Genomic DNA, 19,772 nt, shown 5'->3' with positions numbered 1-19,772 from the left:
CGTCTTATCAGGGTCAAGCCACAATTGGTCTATAATGTCATGGCATTGCCTCCATCTTCTAAAAAATAGATTAATAATGCATACTTTGTCCAGAGAATGTCAACCCAGACCCTAAGGAGGCCCACGGGGAAAAAAATTATTTTAAGTGAGCGTGTCTCACTGGGAAAGACAGAACACAATCCCTCTAATTAAAGAGCTCTCATATGGAGTAGGGGGTATAGCCTTTTTTGAGGTGCTACAAAAAAGTCAGAACAATACTAGTAGACGGCAATTAAAGAGAGGTTGTTTGGTGCTAAGTGAGAAAGTATGTCACGATAATCAGAACTGCCTGGAGGGGTAAGAATCTGCATCACTAAAGAGCGTGCTTTTGACAATGGATGTGGCCCGTCACCATCTACCAAAAGTTTGCACTAGTATTTCTAAATCTTAATTTTAACTTAAGACATTGGTATACTATTTTATAATGCAAATTCTATGTATCAGAACTGACCAAGATCTGGGGTATATTCAGAAAAAAAACAACTTTTAAAGATCCTGGAAACTGATACTATTCTAGGTTATCAGTTCATGTATTTAGCATTTCTCACCTGGAATTACATTTTCTCCAAATTTGGCATAAAGTAAAAGAATTTTATAAAATAATAGCAAAGAAAAAATGACTATGTATAGTTTATCATCATTTCTAATGGGCTTAAAGATAGTGTGTGGTATTATCTGCATCTCTTCTCTCTTCACCCGGAAGAAGGCACTGGCATAGTAAGAAGTAGGTGGCAATCTGAATCCAAGATGTCTTGTGGCGATATTTTGCATAACTAAAATATATAGAAACGCATTCAATTAAAAAGTCTACTCCTTGTCTATATAGCCGTTCTCCCCAAATAGAACCTGGCTTATAATTGAAAGAGTGAGCTGCAATAACAAAATCATTTATGACAGACACTATGGTACAAAATCTTTAAATTGGGGGACCCTGGAGGCGAAGGGAGAGTTCCACCAAACAGGTGAATAGAGTTAATATATTGAAATAAGCAAGGTATCAGAAGGACAGCTCTGATCTTTGCTGTCAACAGAACAGGGTGTAAGGAAAACACATGGGTGGGTGGAAATCACCTCTTTGGGCATCTCTTTTCCCACTTCCCTCAAAAACAACAACAATGTCTAAAATCCTCTGAGGGCTATAAAGGTTAAATTGAGGTCAGGGATTCCCTATAAACTAAAGTTATTCTAAAACAAGAATACTGATGAGTAAGTTGTAGTTTTTTTCCCTACTGTCCTGGATTTATAAACACCTGGTACTATCTCAGAGACCTGAGATAGTAGCTTTGCCAATATCGACACCCCAGTATCTTATGACTGCCTAGGTCCACGTGTGAGAATCTTCTTTTATCCTCAAACATGGCTTTTCAGCCATTTCTGCTGCTCTCAGTAGCTGTAAAAATTCCAGGCTGATCTCTCTGCCCCCTGATATACCTTGAAGCACTCAGTCTTGGGAACTTTCCAGCTGCGAACCCTGTATATGTGAAGTTAATAGTGCATGTACCCAGGAAAACCCTGAGACTTATAGAAACCTTAAGAGTCTGTTAGGTTGCTAGGGACAGAGGGAATTCTGCCCAGTCTCCAGCAGTGGCCCTGGTCATTTTAAAGATTCCTTTCTACAGATAATCAAAAATAAACGAATATATCTATATATGTGATCCTGATAACAGTACTTCAGTTTATATCTTATGATAAAGAGTGATCTCTTACATAAGGTTGCATCAGATACAATTCTGATTACTTTCAACATTGAATCCACATTTTAAGATCTTTATCTGTAAACAGGATATATAGTTAAGATTCTTTCTCATATGTAATTACAGAATTATAATTTTGTAGCATTAAACATGGCATGCTAAAATGCTCTCGATACTCATACCCCATAAGCTTTTAATTTTGTTAAGTCTCATAACTTTAACGCTAAGTATTTCTCTTGAATGTGAGAACGGAGCATTTAGTATTTCTAAAAGTACTGAAGAATATCACGTCTTCAATTCACGAGTAGTCACCTTTTGTTCTCCCAGAAAGAAGGTGCATGAACTTGAAGGCAGTGTCAGCCCTGTAGCACACGTGCAAAGCCACTGAGCAGGGGACGGTGAGGAAGCGGCCTGAGCAGACCGTCGCCACATGGGAACTTGGTGTCAGTGCTGCTTTATCTTATGGTTTTTCAAGAGAAGCCAGAAATCCAATCTTAATATGCACTCTCTCAATATCTAAATGTTGGCAACAAATTCAGAAAACTCCATAAGCATGTGCAGGCCAAACGGAACGCATCTGTTAGCTGTATTCAGTTTGAGGCCTCCAATTTCACACCTCTCTCCTCACTGGCTTTACTCCATACTGATGAGTGATACTTTGGAGAGGGCACTCAGTTTTTGTAATTATTTTTCTAACACTGAAACACGCTAGAGCACTGAAAATATACAAAAGAATTTATTTCCTATATTGTGGTAACAAAAATGATATTCACATTACTTACCCTGCTGACTTCCTTAGGAGGTGATTCATCTGGGGGATGGAGAAGGAAGGGAGAAAAAATACAATTAGAAAGTCTGAGTAGTTTCTGAAATACAGAACATGTCATTCACGCTCAATAAACTAGAAGGCTATTTGCAATGCCTCCGCTTGTGAAATCTAGGAATTTGGTTTTAAAACTCCGTAAAATAAAAGTTAAACAGTAAGTTTAGAGCTAGATGTATGTGTTAATTTTGGAGGGAAATGAAATAACACAACAGTTTGCCAGTCATTTTCAAGATTACCTTTTTAGAGATTCTAAAATGGTAGTGCCTGCAAAACATGGCTACACTGTGGTTTATCAAATACACATACCTAGAAAAGGGTTTGTAATATTTGCAATATTCTAAATGACACAACCCACGTGAATATCTCAAATGGTCATTGACACTTGTGCTGTGAGGGTTATTTCCAGCATTTCTAATTTGCTGAAATAAGACATGGGCCTGCATGGCACCCCGGTTAAGGCATGAAACACACCTATTAATAGTGCTGCTTTGTACCATGGATCCCAGGAGTTAGCGGGGTGGTTTGTACCAGCATGTCAGCATTCTTTACTAGTAAAATCAGACTGATGGACTGACCTGGTCTAGTTGAGGCCCTCTGAAGGGCTCTCCCCACGAATCTGGCTACATGGCAAGACTATGCCTGTGTCCACCAGCAGGGTACAAGAAACAAACTGTCCAAGACTCCGCTTTAGGTCCACTGGTTAAGAGTATCCCATGCCTGGTAACTGGTTCTGACCCGGAGAAAAGGTGTTGATATGGCCCTTCCAGAGGAAGGGTGACTGGAGCTGGGCCTGTCCAGACCGCTCACTGGGAGGCAGCCTTTAATTCCATGCTGTTGCTATCTTGTGTCTTGCTTAGCAACCAAACCCTCTCTAACTACCACCACCAGCACACACTTAACACACCAAATTTCTAACGTATTCTACATTATCAAAAAGCACAGCCTAACCTATCTTAACACTGACAAAGTTCACAAGTCCAGACAGGGCTGTGATTCTTCTTTCTCCTTCAATATTTGTATTAACTAAACCACTGAGTCTTTTTGTTTCCTCTTTTTTCTGATCTTTCTCAGATTTACTGCTTACCATCCATTTCCACAAATAACATTAAGTCTAGTTCCAAATCACCTATCAACCAGTAACCTCTAAGCTGATCCCTGAATCCAATATCTGCCCTGGCAATCATGCCTACACACACACACACACACACACACACACACACACACACACTCACCCACCCAGTTTATCTTTCAAAAATATCCCATCTATCATGCCCCTTGGATGCTTCATAATTTAAAGTAAATTAGACTTCAAAACTTGCGGCATGTTGCCTTTACCTGGGAACCTTTTCAAAATTAGCAAGCTTGGGACTATCAGATAGTAAGCGTTCAATAAGCAGTTCCTATTTTTTTGTATTACTGCATTAATACATACTTGCTTATATATTTTTCTTCTAATTGTTCCATAATGGTTTGAGTATCGCATCTGATTTCCCTAAGAATGTAACCATGTTATAGGAAAAACATTTATTTTACCTTATACACTGAAGTCACATCATAGAAACATTTCATTTATTCTTTAACTCCTAACCTCTTATTCTTTTCTAAACCTCTCTGAAGATGGGACTCTTTGATTTAATCATCACAACAAATTTATTAACAGATTATAAAGTTGTTAGAGGCATATATGTTTTTAATATTTTTAAATTTTTATCTAAGAAATTCAATGAGCAGGGTTGAAAATTCAAGGTTGATTAAAACATGCAAAGGAAAGCAGCAGCTGTGTGAACAAGTTTACTGTGGGACTGAATGGAGTTTTCAAGCTGTGACCCTTTGGAACCTTCCACTCTCCAGTCATCAGTACGATCTGAAAGTTAGTTCAAAGGAAGAAGAGCTCGAATGTCCAGACATCTGTACACAAATGTCCCCTTTGCTTTCTCCTTTAGTTTTGCTTAGTGCTTCTCAAACTTGAGTGTGCATAAGATACTCTACTGATAAGTATTTATAAAAACCAACTTTTTTCTTGCTTTATGGACAAAGTATTTGAAAGAAAAATGCTACCTATAACTTATTTCTGGATTTTTCACCTTATGTACAGATTTAGAAATATATCATCTATCTCTTCCTCCAACTCAGAAGCCAAACAATTTTTGTTAAATGAATGTCAAGTCCATTACATTTAGGGAACGTGGTCTTTTAGCTGAGGAAATGAATGGGTCCAGTGAATTTGTTAGGCTAAGGGAAGCTTCCTTCCTACTTCCTATACTTGGAATTTTCATTTTGTTGAACTCTCTTGCCGAGGCAAGTTTCAGCATGTTGCAGACAATGCATTCACTTTCTCGTCCACAATGGAGAGGACACGAGGACCGCATAGCGGAGGTGGCACGGCCAGTGGCTCAGAGCGTGCACTGTGGCCAGAAGCCCACATGGCCAGTCACTTGCTGTCTTACTTTTCGGCAAGGTGTCTGACTTCTTTTGCCACCTCGTAAGCCTGAAGTGAGACAACATCCTATCAATATAATTTGATACTGAAAAACAATTTTTTCCACAAAACCATTTTCAATGGAAGGTTAAGAGACCACAACTTAGAATGACTCCTAAGAACCCACAACTCTGGAACGTCTCTGTACACTTCCAACACGTACTCCCAGCTAAACTGTCGGAGCGGCATTTCACATGGTCCAGGAATGAAGCTCACTTAAAAATGAAAGGACAGGCAATCAAGGAAAAGAAGGAAATTGCCACGGATGGCAGATTTTGAGTCCTTCATGAGCATCAGATTAGCAACAAAAATGTTAGCAACAGCAGACACTAACTTTTATGTGGCATTAGGGTTCTGTAAACATTTGTTTATTCAAGAAACGTGTACTATGGATCCATTATGTGCCAGGCATTTATCCCTGTTCTCAAGGAGCTGAAATTCTAGTGGGAAGAATAAGCAAGAAAAAATTTTAAATAATTTCAGAAAGGGAATATTGATGCTTGTTAAAGAGAAATTTATTTTTTTTTAAAAAAAGAAACCATCTTCAATGTAAACATCATTTAAATAATTTCTTAAAGCCTTAGGAAGAATAGCTCATGCAACAAAAAATCCCCTGGAGGATTTCTTAGTAAATACACTTTTCAGCAAGTACTTAATTTTGAATATTTTATAAATCCTTATAACTGCGCACATATTTGTACTTTGTTTTTTGTGGTCAATTTTGATATTTCTTATATGAAATGGGATTTCAGGAATGAATCCAAATTTATAAGTAGAACTTAAAGGAATTCACATTATGATGACTGATTTAAAGTTCTGTGTCTGCTTCTAATATTCATCTTTACTCTGGGGTTTAGATTTGAAGTAAGAGCTCCAGAAATACAGAGTAGACAATTCCACTAAAACTCATATTCTTTAGGATCAATAAGAAATTATTAAATTTTCTTACTATTTGAGCCATAAAAACTATAGGCAAAAGTGAATACCATTAAAGAAAAACAAAATGTGATAAAGAAAAATAACAAATAGAATAACAAAATAAGTGTAATAAATTATTATAGATCTAAAAAATAGCCATTTAAAACCAAGCATTAAAGAGTTTTGATTGATTCTTATGATACTTAAGTATTTTTATTCTTTGTTGATCTTTTAAAATCTTCCTACTAAAAGAGAATAATTTTTTTTACAATAAAGAAAACAGATTCAACATGATCCAAGACTGCAGCTGCTAAAAATGATGATGAATGTTTATGTTTATTTATTGACATGAAAAGTTGTCCATGATTTGGTTAAGTTAAAATATATGTATATGTATTTAATCTATAAGTGTTATGTAAACACATACACATTTTATAAATTATATACATAGACACACAAATTGGTTTCAATTACAAATTATTTTTTCTTCAGTATATCATGTTACAAGTCTGAAATGAAAACAATTATGGTTGTGTATAATTTATACATGCATAAATGTGTGTTAATATTGTTAAAAAGAAAACTTTTTAGATTGATTACCATTTCCTTGAAGTACAATATACAGTTATTTTGACTAAATCTTCCACGGTTAAGTTCTCGGCTTTCAGTGCTCATCCTGTAGTATAAGAAAAGAAGTCTAAGAAGTCACGCATTGATACTATGTATCCAGAGAGGAGAAACAGTGACCAGAAGATAGAGGACTTGGGGATCACTGCAAAGATGTCACTGCACCTCAGTCCTTCAAGATTATCCATCTCACTTTGCCTTGCAGTTTCTGCAGATAACGTAAATGGAGCACACTTGTCTTCTCCTTGTGGGAAATACGTATTTCCTGTGAAAATTAATAAACCAGCCATCTTTTATACACACTTCCATCTCTTAGGAGCTGGTGTGGCTCCATTCAGCCTCCTCCAGCCATTTCTGGCACAGCTATGGAGCTTGTCTAAAGACAGCTATGTGTCTTCTAACAATGCAATCTTACCGACTCAATCCACAAATATCTATCAAATGTCTAATATGTGCCAGATACAGAATAAATGTCTCAGTTGGCCCAATCATACCAAAGGGGAGGACTTAAATTCCACGGCTTTGAGAGGAAACAAAAAGGCAGCCTTTGGCCCTAGTTGGTGGCAGGAGCCACCTTGTAGCCATGAGAGGAGTCAACCCCAAACAATAAGCCAGCAAGGGCAACAGAGGAGAAGGGGAGGCGGGCACAGAGCATTGGGCAGAAGGGGACGGCGGCTGGGGGAGAGGAAAGAGAGAAAAGCTGGATCTCTGGAGACATTTCAAACCAATTCAATCAGCCAACCTTGAAGACTGCCTTACCTAAAGGCTTCTTAATATGTGAGACAGTTTATTTCCCTATTGATTAAGCCAATTTTACCAGATGAAACAGAAAGCCCTCAAAAGGAAATGAGGAAAGGAAATGAAGGAAATGTAATAAAATGTTAATAGGATATTACTTTTATATCATTAAATCAATACATCGTTATTTAAAATAAAATCTTCAGAAAGCTCTCCGATTCCTACCAAAAATAAACTAATCCCTTTGCTTGGGATTCAAATCCTCACAATTTGGTTCTATTTTTCCAACTGGAATCTGTAACAACAGGACTCAACTGGTCTTACTAGAGCCCCAAATATGCTTTGCTCACTCTTAACTCAAAATCTTCATACCTTCCAACAACAAGTATTTTTTGAGCACCTACTCAATAACTAAGTTCCTGGCACTATTCTCGGTGCCTACAATATATCTGAGAATAAAAAAAGACAGTAATCCCTGTCCTCATGAAGCTTTATTCTAAAGGCAGGAGACGGTCCATAAACATGATAGAAAACTACATTATACAGCAAGCTGGAAGTGGTAACAAAGCAGTCCAGGTTAAGAAGGACCAGAAAGCAGTGGGGGAGTGGCTGGGGGCAGGCTGCAGATTAAAGTGTGGTTAGAGAAGACCTCCTCCAGGGGGTGAGCCATAAAAGCAGCTACCTAAGGGAAAAGCATTCCAGGCAGAGGGACAGGCCTGAGCAAAGACACTGAGACATGAGCGTGTCTGCTGTTTCCTCAAAGTTGATTCCTCCCTCTTCCCACACATCGAAGTCTTTCAAGACTCAGCTCAATTTGTATTTTGTCTCTGAGGCCCTCTCAAGAGCACACAGGCCCACTATATGTCTTCCCTCAGAATTCTTACACGCTCCTTTCCTGTGAGGAGAGCAGAATGCTACATTAAAAAAGAAGATAGGCTTAGAGTCCAAAGAGATCTGTCTTCAACTCTCAGCTTCACTTACAAACCATACATGGGCTCCTTGACTTTCCAAACTCGGTAATCTCATATTTATAAAATGAGGTCACTTCGGAAGGTGCTAGGATCAAGTGAGATAACGTACATAAAGTTTTTGCACAGAGCGGGCTCTCAATAAATTGCAGTTTTCTTTCTCCGTATTCAACCTGGCATTGACTATATTCTGCTTTGTGTGGATAACTATATACATATGAATGACTTAACTTCTTCACTGGATACAAGTTCTTGGAGACAAGAGACCACATCTAATACTTCTTTTACATTACTGGGGCGGGGGGAGGCATTTCAAAAAATGATTCTTAAATGATTAAGATATAATGATTCTTTTGCACACAAACAGCAACATTGTGGTAAAACATTAGGAGATTGTTACCTTTGCCAACGGTTTAAAATCTCGTGGCCTAACTATTAAAGATAGTGCTCAAATCAGTTCACTTTTGTTATCTGTCTTACTTCAATTTTCTAACGCTAAAAACCAGGAATTTATGGAAGAATATGAGCCACGTAATCAAGACCTGAAGTACCAGATTAATTGATTTGTGCCAATAACCCCTCTATTTTGCAGTTACTGATGAGGAAACATGAAATAATCTACAAATCACTAAATAATTGGAAAGTATAAAGAACTATATACTTATTGTAGTCTTGGTCAAAAAGGCGGGGGGGAGGAAATAATAAGTTTACAAGCTATACCACAAAACAGGAAAAATTATTATTTTTTTTCCCTGAAGGACTGTAATGATTTTCAGTAACTTACAGAATCACATTTTCTAGCACACCCCCTCGTAGTCTGTTCTTTGCATTTATTTCTATATAAACAGAAGGAGACCATTCCTAGTGAGAGTTAGTCCATGAAGCTTTCCAATTCTATAAATAAAAAGGGATGGCTTAAAAAGGCATTGTGTGAATTGCAGGTGGTCTTCTATATATAATGTAATAACTTACAAAGTACCTTCCTTATACATATATATATATTTATATATATATATATATTTTTATATATATATATATATATATATAAGCAAAGTTATCATTAAACAATCACTTAATATGTTTCTCTCCATTTCTATATATTGCGTTATGGAACTTAGCTATCTCTAAATGTCCTGGAGCTGTGTGGGGTCTGTGTCTTTGAACTCTGGTTTGGTATCATGTTCGTGAGCAACTGTAACTCACTGTAAGCTTCACCATTAGCAACCTGAGCAACATCTCTCCCAGAGGCTAATGGCAGAGCTGATCTTAGTTTCTCAATTGATAACGTGTGAGCTGTTGAAATAGAGAAGCAATTCTATCATTCTGACAGAAGAAACCAAAGTAATTAAATGTAAACTCTGTTAACATTTGGAGAATTATTCACCTTTTAACATGGGAAGTTCTATATTCAATAATGTCTTCCAAAATTCATAGTTTCAAGTAACTAGAAACAGCTAATGAACTTAAAAATTTATTATAATAGATAGATGGATAAAAATTATAAATAAAAAATTATTGAGCCTTCCTTAAACTCTTACAATATTTTGTGCCTTTTAAAAAATATCTTTATAATGATGTTTCAATACTGAGGATGTGGGGATATGAGAAATCCAAAGCCTTCCTATCATATTTATAAAAATAATCAACAGAAAAGGGCTTAGCATTAAAGTCTACATGGTCTAGGAGTTTTCTGAGGACGGGATAAAATCCCAGAATGTATTGATCACCTCTAGATTTCCCAAATTCTCTGGCGCATACAAGATTCCATGAAATTTGGACATCACACACTGCTATGTCAACAGAGATCTTTTTTCCTTTTAACATCTTTATTGGAGTATAATTGCTTTACAATGGTGTGTTAGTTTCTGCTGTATAACAAAGTGAATCAGCTATACATATACATATATCCCCATATCTCCTCCTTCTTGTGTCTCCCTCCCGCCCTCCCTATCCCACCACTCTCGGTGGTCACAAAGCACCGAGCTGATCTCCCTGTGCTATGTGGCTGCTTCCCACTAGCTATCTATTTTACATTTGGTAGTGTATATATGTCCATGTCACTCTCTCACTTCGTCCCAGCTTACCCTTCCCCCTCCCTGTGTCCTCAAGCCCATTCTCTACGTATGCGTCTTTATTCCTGTCCTGCCCGTAGGTTCTTCAAAACCAGTTCGTTTGTTTTTTTTTTTTTGGTTCCATATATATGTGTTAGCATATGGTATTTGTTTTTCTCTTTCTGACTTACTTCATTCTGTATGACAGTCTCTAGGTCCATCCGCCTCACTACAAAGAACTCAATTTAGTTCCTTTTTATGGCTGAGTAATATTCCATTGTATATATGTGCCACATCTTCTTTATCCATTCATCCGATGATGGACACTTAGGTTGCTTCCATGTCCTGGCTATTGTAAATAGAGCTGCAATGAACATTGTGGTACATGATCCTTTTTGAATTATGGTTTTCTCAGGGTATATGCCCAGTAGTGGGATTACTGGGTCATATGGTATTTCTATTTTTAGTTTTTTAAGGAACCTCCATCCTGTTCTCCATAGTGGTTGTATCAATTTACATTCCCACCAATGGTGCAAGAGTGTTCCCTTTTCTCCACACCCTCTACAGCATTTATTGTTTGTAGATTTTTTGATGATGGCCATTCTGACTGGTGTGAGGTGACACCTCATTGTAGTTTTGATTTGCATTTCTCTAATGATTAGTGATGTTGAGCATCCTTTCATGTGTTTGTTGGCAATCTGTATATCTTCTTTGGAGAAATGTATATTTAGGTTTTTGGCCCATTTTTGGATTCGGTTGTTTGTTTTTTTGATATTGAGCTGCATGAGCTGCTTGTAAATTTTGGAGATTAATCCTTTGTCACTTGCTTCGTTTGCAAATATTTTCCCGCATTCGGAGAGTTGACTTTTCGTCTTGTTTATGGTTTCCTTTGCTGTGCAAAAGCTTTTAAGTTTCATTAGGTCCCATTTGTTTATTTTTGTTTTTATTTCCATTTCTCTAGGAGGTGGGTCAAAAAGGATCTTGCTGTGATGGATGCCATAGAGTGTTCTGCCTATGTTTTCCTCTAAGAGTTCTACAGTGTCTGGCCTTACATTTAAGTCTTTAATCCATTTCGAGTTTATTTTTGTGTATGGCGTTAGGGAGTATCCTAATTTCATTCTTTTACATGTAGCTGTCCAGTTTTCCCAGAACCACTTATTGAAGAGGCTGTCTTTTCTCCATCGCATATTCTTGCCTCCTTTATCAAAGATAAGGTGACCATATGTGCGTGGTTTATCTCTGAGTTTTCTATCCTGTTCCACTGATCTGTATTTCTGTTTTTGTGCCAGTACCATACTCTCTTGATTACTGTAGCTTTGTAGTATAGTCTGAAGACCGGGAGCCTGATTCCTCCAGCTCCATTTTTCTTTCTCAAGATTGCTTTGGCTATTTGGGGCCTTTTGTGTTTCCATACAGATAGTGAAATTTTTTGTTCTAGTTCTGTGAAAAATGCCATTGGTAGTTTGATAGGAATTGCATTGAATCTGTAGATTGCTTTGGGTAGTAGAGTCATTTTCACAATGTTGATTCTTCCAATCCAAGAACATGGTATATCTCTCCATCTGTTCGTATCATCTTTAATTTCTTTCATCAGTGTCTTATAGTTTTCTGCATACAGGTCTTTTGTCTCCTTAGGTAGGTTTATTCCTAGGTATTTTATTCTTTTTGTTGCAATGGTAAATGAGAGTGTTTCCTTAATTTCTCTTTCAGATTTTTCATCCTTAGTGTATAGGAATGCAAGAGATTTCTGTGCATTAACTTTGTATCCTGCTACTTTACCAAATTCATTTATTAGCTCTAGTAGTTTTTTGGTAGCATCTTTAGGATTCTCAATGTATAGTATCATGTCATCTTCAAACAGTGACAGTTTTACTTCTTCTTTTCTGATTTGGATTCCTTTTATTTCTTTGTCTTCTCTGATTGCTGTGGCTAACACTTCCAAAACTATGTTGAATAATAGTGGTGAGAGTGGGCAACCTTGTCTTGCTCCTGATCTTAGTGGAAATGGTTTCAGTTTTTCACCATTGAGAATAACGTGGGCTGCGGGTTTGTCATATACGGCCTTTATTATGTTGAGGTAAGTTCCCTCTATGCCTACTTTCTGGAGGGTTTTTATCATAAATGGGTGTTGAATTTTGTCAAAAGGTTTTTCTTCATCTATTGAGATGATCATATGGTTTTTGTCCTTCAATTTGTTAATATGGTTTATCACATTGATTGATTTGCGTATATTGAAGAATTCTTGCATTCCTGGGATAATCCCCACTATCATGATTTATGATCCTTTTAATGTGCTGTTGGATCTTGTTTGCTAGTATTTTGTTGAGGATTTTTGCATCTATGTTCATCACTGATATTGGCCTGTAGTTTTCTGTTTTCTGTGACATCTTTGTCTGGTTTTGGTATCAGGGTGATGGCGGCCTCATAGAATGAGTTTGGGAGTGCTCCTCCCTCTGCTATATTTTGGAAGAGTTTGAGAAGGAAAGGTGTTAGCTCTTCTCTAAATGTTTGATATAATTCGCCTGTGAAGCCACCTGGTCCAGGGCTTTTCTTTCATGGAAGATTTTTAATCACAGCTTCAATTTCATTGCTTGTGATTGGTCTGTTTACATTTTCTATTTCTTCCTGGTTCAGTCTCAGAAGGTTGTGCTTTTCTAAGAATTTGTCCATTTCTTCCAGGTTGTCGATTTTACTGGCATATAGTTGCTTGTAGTAATCTCTCATGATCCTTTGTATTTCTGCAGGGTCAGTTGTTACTTCTCCGTTTTCGTTTCTAATTCTATTGATTTGAGTCTTCTCCCTTTTTTTCTTGATGAATCTGGCTAATGGTTTATCAATTTTGTTTATCTTCTCAAAGAACCAGCTTTTAGTTTTATTGATCTTTGCTATCTTTTCCTTCATTTCTTTTTCGTTTATTTCTGATCTGATCTTTATGATTTCTTTCCTTCAGCTAACCCTGGGGTTTTTTTGTTCTTCTTTCTCTAATTGCTTTAGGTGTAAGGTTAGGTTGTTTATTTGAGATTTTTCTTGTTTCTCGAGGTAGGACTGTATTGCTATAAACTTCCCTCTTAGAACTGCTTTTGCTGCACCCCATAGGTTTTGGGCCATCGTGTTTTCATTGTCATTTGTTTCTAGGTATTTTTTGATTTCCTCTTTGATATCTTCAGTGATCTCTTGGTTATTTAGTAGTGAATTGTTTAGCCTCCATGTGTTTGTATTTCTTACAGGTTTTTCCCTGTAATTGATGTCTAGTCTCATAGCGTTGTGGTCGGAAAAGATACTTGATATGATTTCAATTTTCTTAAATTTACCAAGGTTTGATTTGTGACCCAAGTTACGATCTATCATGTTCCATGAGCACTTGAGAAGAAAGTGTATTCTATTGTTTTTGGATGGAATGTCCTATAAATATCAATTAAGTCCATCTTGTTTAACGTATCGTTTACAGCTTGTGTTTCCTTATTTATTTTCATTTTGGACGATCTGTTCATTGGTGAAAGTGGGGTGTTAAAGTCCCCTACTATGATTGTGTTACTGTCGATTTCCCCTTGTACGGCTGTTAGCATTTGCCTTATGTATTGAGGTGCTCCTATGTTGGTGCATAAATATTTACAATTGTTATATCTTCTTCTTAGATTGATTCCTTGATCATTATGTAGTGTCCTTCTTTGTCTCTTGTAATACTCTTTATTTTAAAGTCCATTTTGTCTGATATGAGAATTGCTACTCCAGCTTTCTTTTGATTTCCATTTGCATGGAATATCTTTTTCCATCCCCTCACTTTCAGTCTGTGTGTGTCCCTAGGTCTGAAGTGGGTCTCTTGTAGACAGCATATATACGGGTCTTGTTTTTGTATCCATTCAGCCAGTCTATGTCTTTTGGTTAGAGCATTTAATCCATTTACATTTAAGGTAGTTATCAATATGTGTGCTCCTATTACCATTTTCTTAATTGTTTTGGGTTTGTTATTGTAGGTTTTTTCCTTCTCTTGTGTTTCCTGCCTAGAGAAGTTCCTTTAGCATTTGTTGTAGAGCTCGTTTGGTGGTGCTGAATTCTCTTAGCTTTTGCTTGTCTGTAAAGGTTTTAATTTCTCCATTGAATTTGAATGAGATCCTTGCTGGGTAGAGTAATCTTGGTTGTAGGTTTTTCCCTTTCATCACTTTAAATATGTCCTGCCACTCCTTTCTGGCTTGTAGAGTTTCTACTGAAAGATCAGCTGTTAACCTTACGGGGATTCCCATGTATGTTATTTGTTGCTTTTCGCTTGCTGCGTTTAATATTTTTTCTTTGTATTTAATTTCTGATAGTTTGATTAATATGTGTCTTGGTGTGTTTCTCCTTGGATTTATCCTGTATGGGGCTCTCTGTGCTTCCTGGACTTGACTGACTATTTCCTTTCCCATATTAGGGAAGTTTTCATCTATAATCTCTTCAAATATTTTCTCAGTCCCTTTCTTTTTCTCTTCTTCTTCTGGGACCCCTGTAATTGGAATGTTGGTGAGTTTAATGTTGTCCCAGAGGTCTCTGAGACTGTCCTCAATTCTTTTCATTCTTTTTTCTTTATTCTTCTCTGTGGTACTTATTTCCACTATTTTATCTTCCAGGTCACTTATCCGTTCTTCTGCCTCAGTTATTCTGCTATTGATTCCTTCTAGAGAGTATCTAATTTCATTTATTGTGTTGTTCATCATTATTTGTTTGTTCTTTAGTTCTTCTGGGTCCTTGTTAAACATTTCTTATATTTTCTCCTTTCTATTTCCAAGATTTTGGATCATCTTTACTATCAGTACTCTGAATTCTTTTTCAGGTAGACTGCCTATTTCCTCTTCATTTGTTTGGTCTGGTGGGTTTTTACCTTGCTCCTTCATCTGCTGTGTGTTTCTCTGTCTTCTCATTTTGCTTAACTTACTGTGTTTGGGGTCTCCTTTTCGCAGGCTGCTGGTTCATAGTTCCCATTGTTTTTGGTGTCTGCCCCCAGTGGCTAAGGTTGGTTCAGTGCGTTGTGTAGGCTTCCTGGTGGAGGAGACTAGTGCCTGTGTTCTGGTGGATGAGGCTGGATCTTGTCTTTCTGGTGGGCAAGACCGCATCCAGTGGTGTGTTTTGGCGTGTCTGTGAACGTATTATGATTTTAGGCAGCCTCTCTGCTAACAGGTGGGGTTGTGTTCCTGTCTTGCTAGTTGTTTGGTATGGGGTGTCTAGCACTATAGCTTGCTGGTCGTTGGTTGGAGCTGTGTCTTAGCGTTGAGATGGAGATGTCTAGGAGAGCTTTCACCATTTGATATTATGTGGGGCCGGGAGGTCTCTGGTGGACCAATGTCCTGAACTCGGCTCTCCCACCTCAGAGGCTCAGGCCTGACACCCAGGCGGAGCACCGAAATCCTGTCAGCAACACAGCTGCTAGTGCTGGAGGGTCTCCTGTAGAGGCGGGGGGTGGCTGTGGCTCACCGCGGGGACAAGGACACTGGGAGCAAAAGCTCTGGGACGTACTCCTTGGCGCGAGCCCTCCCAGAGTTTGCCATTAGCCCCACTGAAGAGCCTTTAGCAGAGATCTTAATTGATATGAAAATAGGAGAAGATCCTGGGACTAAATAGATGATAAACATTAAGAACTCAGAAAAAGGTTTAAATTTTACTGACTCAGTCATATCATTTTGAACTGTAATAACATTAATAATGATAAATAAAATAAATTGGAAAATGTGATACAAAAGTCTTTAGTTCTGTGCAAATCTTTTACTTTACTTTTGATTGAAGATGTTCTTGTTACTATCGTCTGTTATAGCCTGATTACTGCTAACTTAATCTGTACATCGTGGAAGTTCTAATCTAAAACTGTTCAAAGGAAAAATTAAAGTAGGGGCTTTATTATTTTTCTCTGAAGTTACTTTATATTCACTCTATTTATTCTGCAGTATATTTCAAGTGTGCAGGAGATAAAGTTCAGAACACTGGCTCTCTTTTTTGTTTCTGTGACACTGAAAATGGTAAAACTTTTAAAGAGTCTCATTTTGCTAAAAAAAAAAGAAATCATCTGCAGAAAGCTGACGTTTGTGAGTGGTTCTCTTTCTGCTTCAGACCAGCTGACAGGCCAAGAAGGGAAACACCCTCAGGGACAGAGTCTGCTCATGCCAGTGGGAGCAAAGGGGTCTTAGCAGGGGAGTGGGCAGCTGAACCATGGGGGTGAGGATGGCCCTACACGAAGTACAGTTCTGTCCGAAAATTGCTTATTCTCTAGGAATATGTACATTTATATTGGACATACATTTTATTTATTATTCATACCAACCAAAGGAATAAAACAAAGAAACCAGGCAAATACTTCATGTTTTTGAGACACTAACAAAAAAATACTAGAACTGAACAAAGAATTTAATTGTCTACAATTTTTAGCATATTGACTCTTTCTTGTTACCACAACCCTACTTCTTCAACATTTCTGGTATCAGTTAAGAAGTAATGACTTGTCGATAATTTCGTATTAAGACTTTTTACTTAATTTAAAAGTAACAGCAGTTTATAGCAATGAATCACTGAACATTCATTTTCACTTTGTCTGAAGTTTGATATGGGTGACATTAGTTATAGTATTAAAATAATATTCCACTTTTGCTCATGAAGGATTAACTGAAACAGAAATGGCCTTCCAATCATCAACAACTAGAAAACCAGACAAAATGCATGAAACGAAGGTTTTTAGACAGTGGCCACCAGGCAGCGAAAAGACTGTGATCTCAGAGATAAAATATTTGAAAAAAAGTCAGTGCTCTTTCAGGATAAAAGCTCACTGCAAATTAGGAATTTAAGCAGATTTCTTTAACCTGATAAAGAGCATCTATGAAAAATCTACAGGTATCATCATACCTAATGGTGAAAGATTAAATGCTTCCTCCTTAAGATGGGGAGCAAGGCAAGAATATCTTCTCTCACCACTGCTATTAAGCATTATACTGAAGGTTCTAGCCAGAAAAATAAGACAAAAAAGTGTGTGTTATATAATTTATATTACATATAATATAAATATTATATATGGTATACAGATCTGAAAGGAAAAAAAAGTCTTTATTCACAGATGACATGATAACCTAGGTAGACAGTCCTAAGGAATCTGCAAAACAAAACAAAACACACACAAAAAAATACTACTAGAATAAATAAGTGAATTCAGTAAGGTCACGAGACGCAAGATCAGAGAAATTTAACTCCTAAATAGAGGAAGATACCCTGTTACATGATAAGGCAAATGAACCAGAGAAGCCAAGTCAATTTTGAAAAATGAGGAAGTTGTAGAAGCTACACTGCATTCTAAGGCTTCCCATAAAGCTGTATTAATCCCAACTGCATGGTAATTTTCTCCACATCCTCACCGGCATTTATCTCGTCTTTCTGATAACGGATGCCCTAACAGGTGTGAGCAGATATATTTCATTGTGGCTTCTATTTGTACTTCCATGATGATGAGTGATGTTGATGTTGTGCCCTTTCATACATACAATTGTGTCAATTATACCTCAATAAAGCTGGAAACCAAAATAAAATAGTGTGACGGAAACAACCTAATGACAGATATGTAGATAATGAACCAAAATAGAGAATCCAGAAATAAACATATGGATATATGCGATTTTTCAACAAAAGTTCCAAAGTTTTATTCACCAGAGAAAAAATAATCTTTTTTAACAAACGTTGCTGTAATAAATGGATATTCATATAGAAAAACAAAACAAAATAAAAAATCTTGACCCTTATCTCACACCACATAGGAAAATTAACTTGAAATGAATGAATTTGAAATGACATATACAAAAGAGTGAAAACTATAAAACATGAGAGGAAATCTTGAGTTAATTTATTTCTTGGATTAGGGAAAAAAATCATAAAAGAAAAAATGGATAAAACAGACTTTATCAGAATTAAACACATTGGCTCTTCAAGAGACACTACTGGGAAAAAAATAAAAAACAGCCACAGCCTGGGAGATACATAATATTATATATCTAATAAAGGACTTGTGTCCAGAGTATACAAAGTAATATTACAACTCAATATTAAGATGACAAATATCCCCAATTTTAAAATGGGCAAGGGCTTCCCTGGTGGTGCAGTGGTTGAGAATCTGCCTGCCAATGCAGGGGACACGGGTTCGAGCCCTGGTCTGGGAAGATCCCACATGCCGCGGGGCGGCTGGGCCCGTGAGCCACAATTACTGAGCCTGCGCGTCTGGAGCCTGTGCTCCGCTACAAGAGAGGCCGCCGTGATAGTGAGAGGCCCGCGCACCATGATAAGGAGTGGCCCCCGCTTGCCACAACCAGAGAAAGCCCTCGCACAGAAACGAAGACCCAACACAGCCATAAATAAAATTAAAAAATAATAATAATAAAAAAATAAAATAAAATAAAATAAAATGGGCAAAATATTTGAATAGATGCTTCACAAAAGACATAGAAATGGCAAATAAGCTCATTGGAAAAAAAAAATGCTCACCATCTTTAGTTGTTTGGGAAATGCAAACGATAACTACAACGAGATACCATCACATACCCATTAGGATGGTAAAGTTAAAAGGAAAGAATGTGAAGCAACTGGAAATTTATAAATTGCTAAAAGTGTCATGCATCCAAATAAAGGAATATTACTGAGCAGCAGAAATGAACAGAGCACTGATACACACCACAACAGACACGAGTCTGAAAAGCATTACGCCAAGTGAAAGAAACCAGATGCAAATACCGCATATTGTATGATTCCATTCATATGAAATTCCGTAAACAGGACAAAGGCAGCTGAGAGGTTGCCAGAGACTAGAGAGGGATGAGGTAGGGGAGCTCAGCTGCAAAGAGGCACATGGGACTTTCTGGGGTGACAGCAATGCTGATGTGGTGATGGTTACATGACACAATACATTCACGAAAACTCACTGACCTGCATACTTAAAAGTGGTCAGATTTATTGTATGTAATCGTGCCTTAATAAAGCTGATTGAACAGGAAAGTATGACTCGCCCTAGGCTTTGGCTCCTCGTGCAGCGCGCGCCAGGACCATTCAGGATACCGTCTTGTCTAGAACATTCTCCGGCCCTACACTTCAGCGCTGGCTGGGGGCGCTGGGGGCGGGGAGGGAATGTTAACGTGTCCTGCACCGTCCCCAGCCTCCAAGTTATTCCTCCATATTGACTGCGACCTCGCAACCTGACCCACATCACTCCTCTCCCTCAATCCCGCCTCAAAGCACCCTACAGGCGTTCAGCAGCCACCCTGGAGAACGAGGGCACAGGCAGCAAACCGAGGGACTCTCACAGGGAGGGACAAAGCTGCTCCAGCCATGGGTCGCTGGGAACTCAGGGTGGGTTTCGGGGGCTGACAGCTGCAGCAGCGAGGGGTCCACGTGGAGAGCCGGCAGGCAGGAGAAGCCCTGTCCCGCTTCACCGCGAAGTAA

The 19,772-nt window shown here is 37.9% G+C and overlaps 1 protein-coding gene across 1 annotated transcript in view; it reads right to left on the bottom strand.

Moving 5' to 3' along the window:
* Positions 1–19,772, bottom strand: part of PDE10A (phosphodiesterase 10A) — a 587,420-nt gene that overhangs the window by 107,321 nt on the left and 460,327 nt on the right. Inside the window, 1 exon segment of the mRNA XM_068550956.1 lies at positions 2,516–2,544. Within this exon segment, the coding sequence (XP_068407057.1) occupies positions 2,516–2,544 (29 nt within the window).

Source organism: Eschrichtius robustus, chromosome 9, assembly GCF_028021215.1.
Source record: "Eschrichtius robustus isolate mEscRob2 chromosome 9, mEscRob2.pri, whole genome shotgun sequence".
NCBI classification, from domain to species: Eukaryota; Metazoa; Chordata; class Mammalia; order Artiodactyla; family Eschrichtiidae; genus Eschrichtius; species Eschrichtius robustus.
The sequence above is the reverse complement of the archived record's forward strand: the minus strand, read 5'-3'. Positions and strand labels throughout refer to the sequence as shown.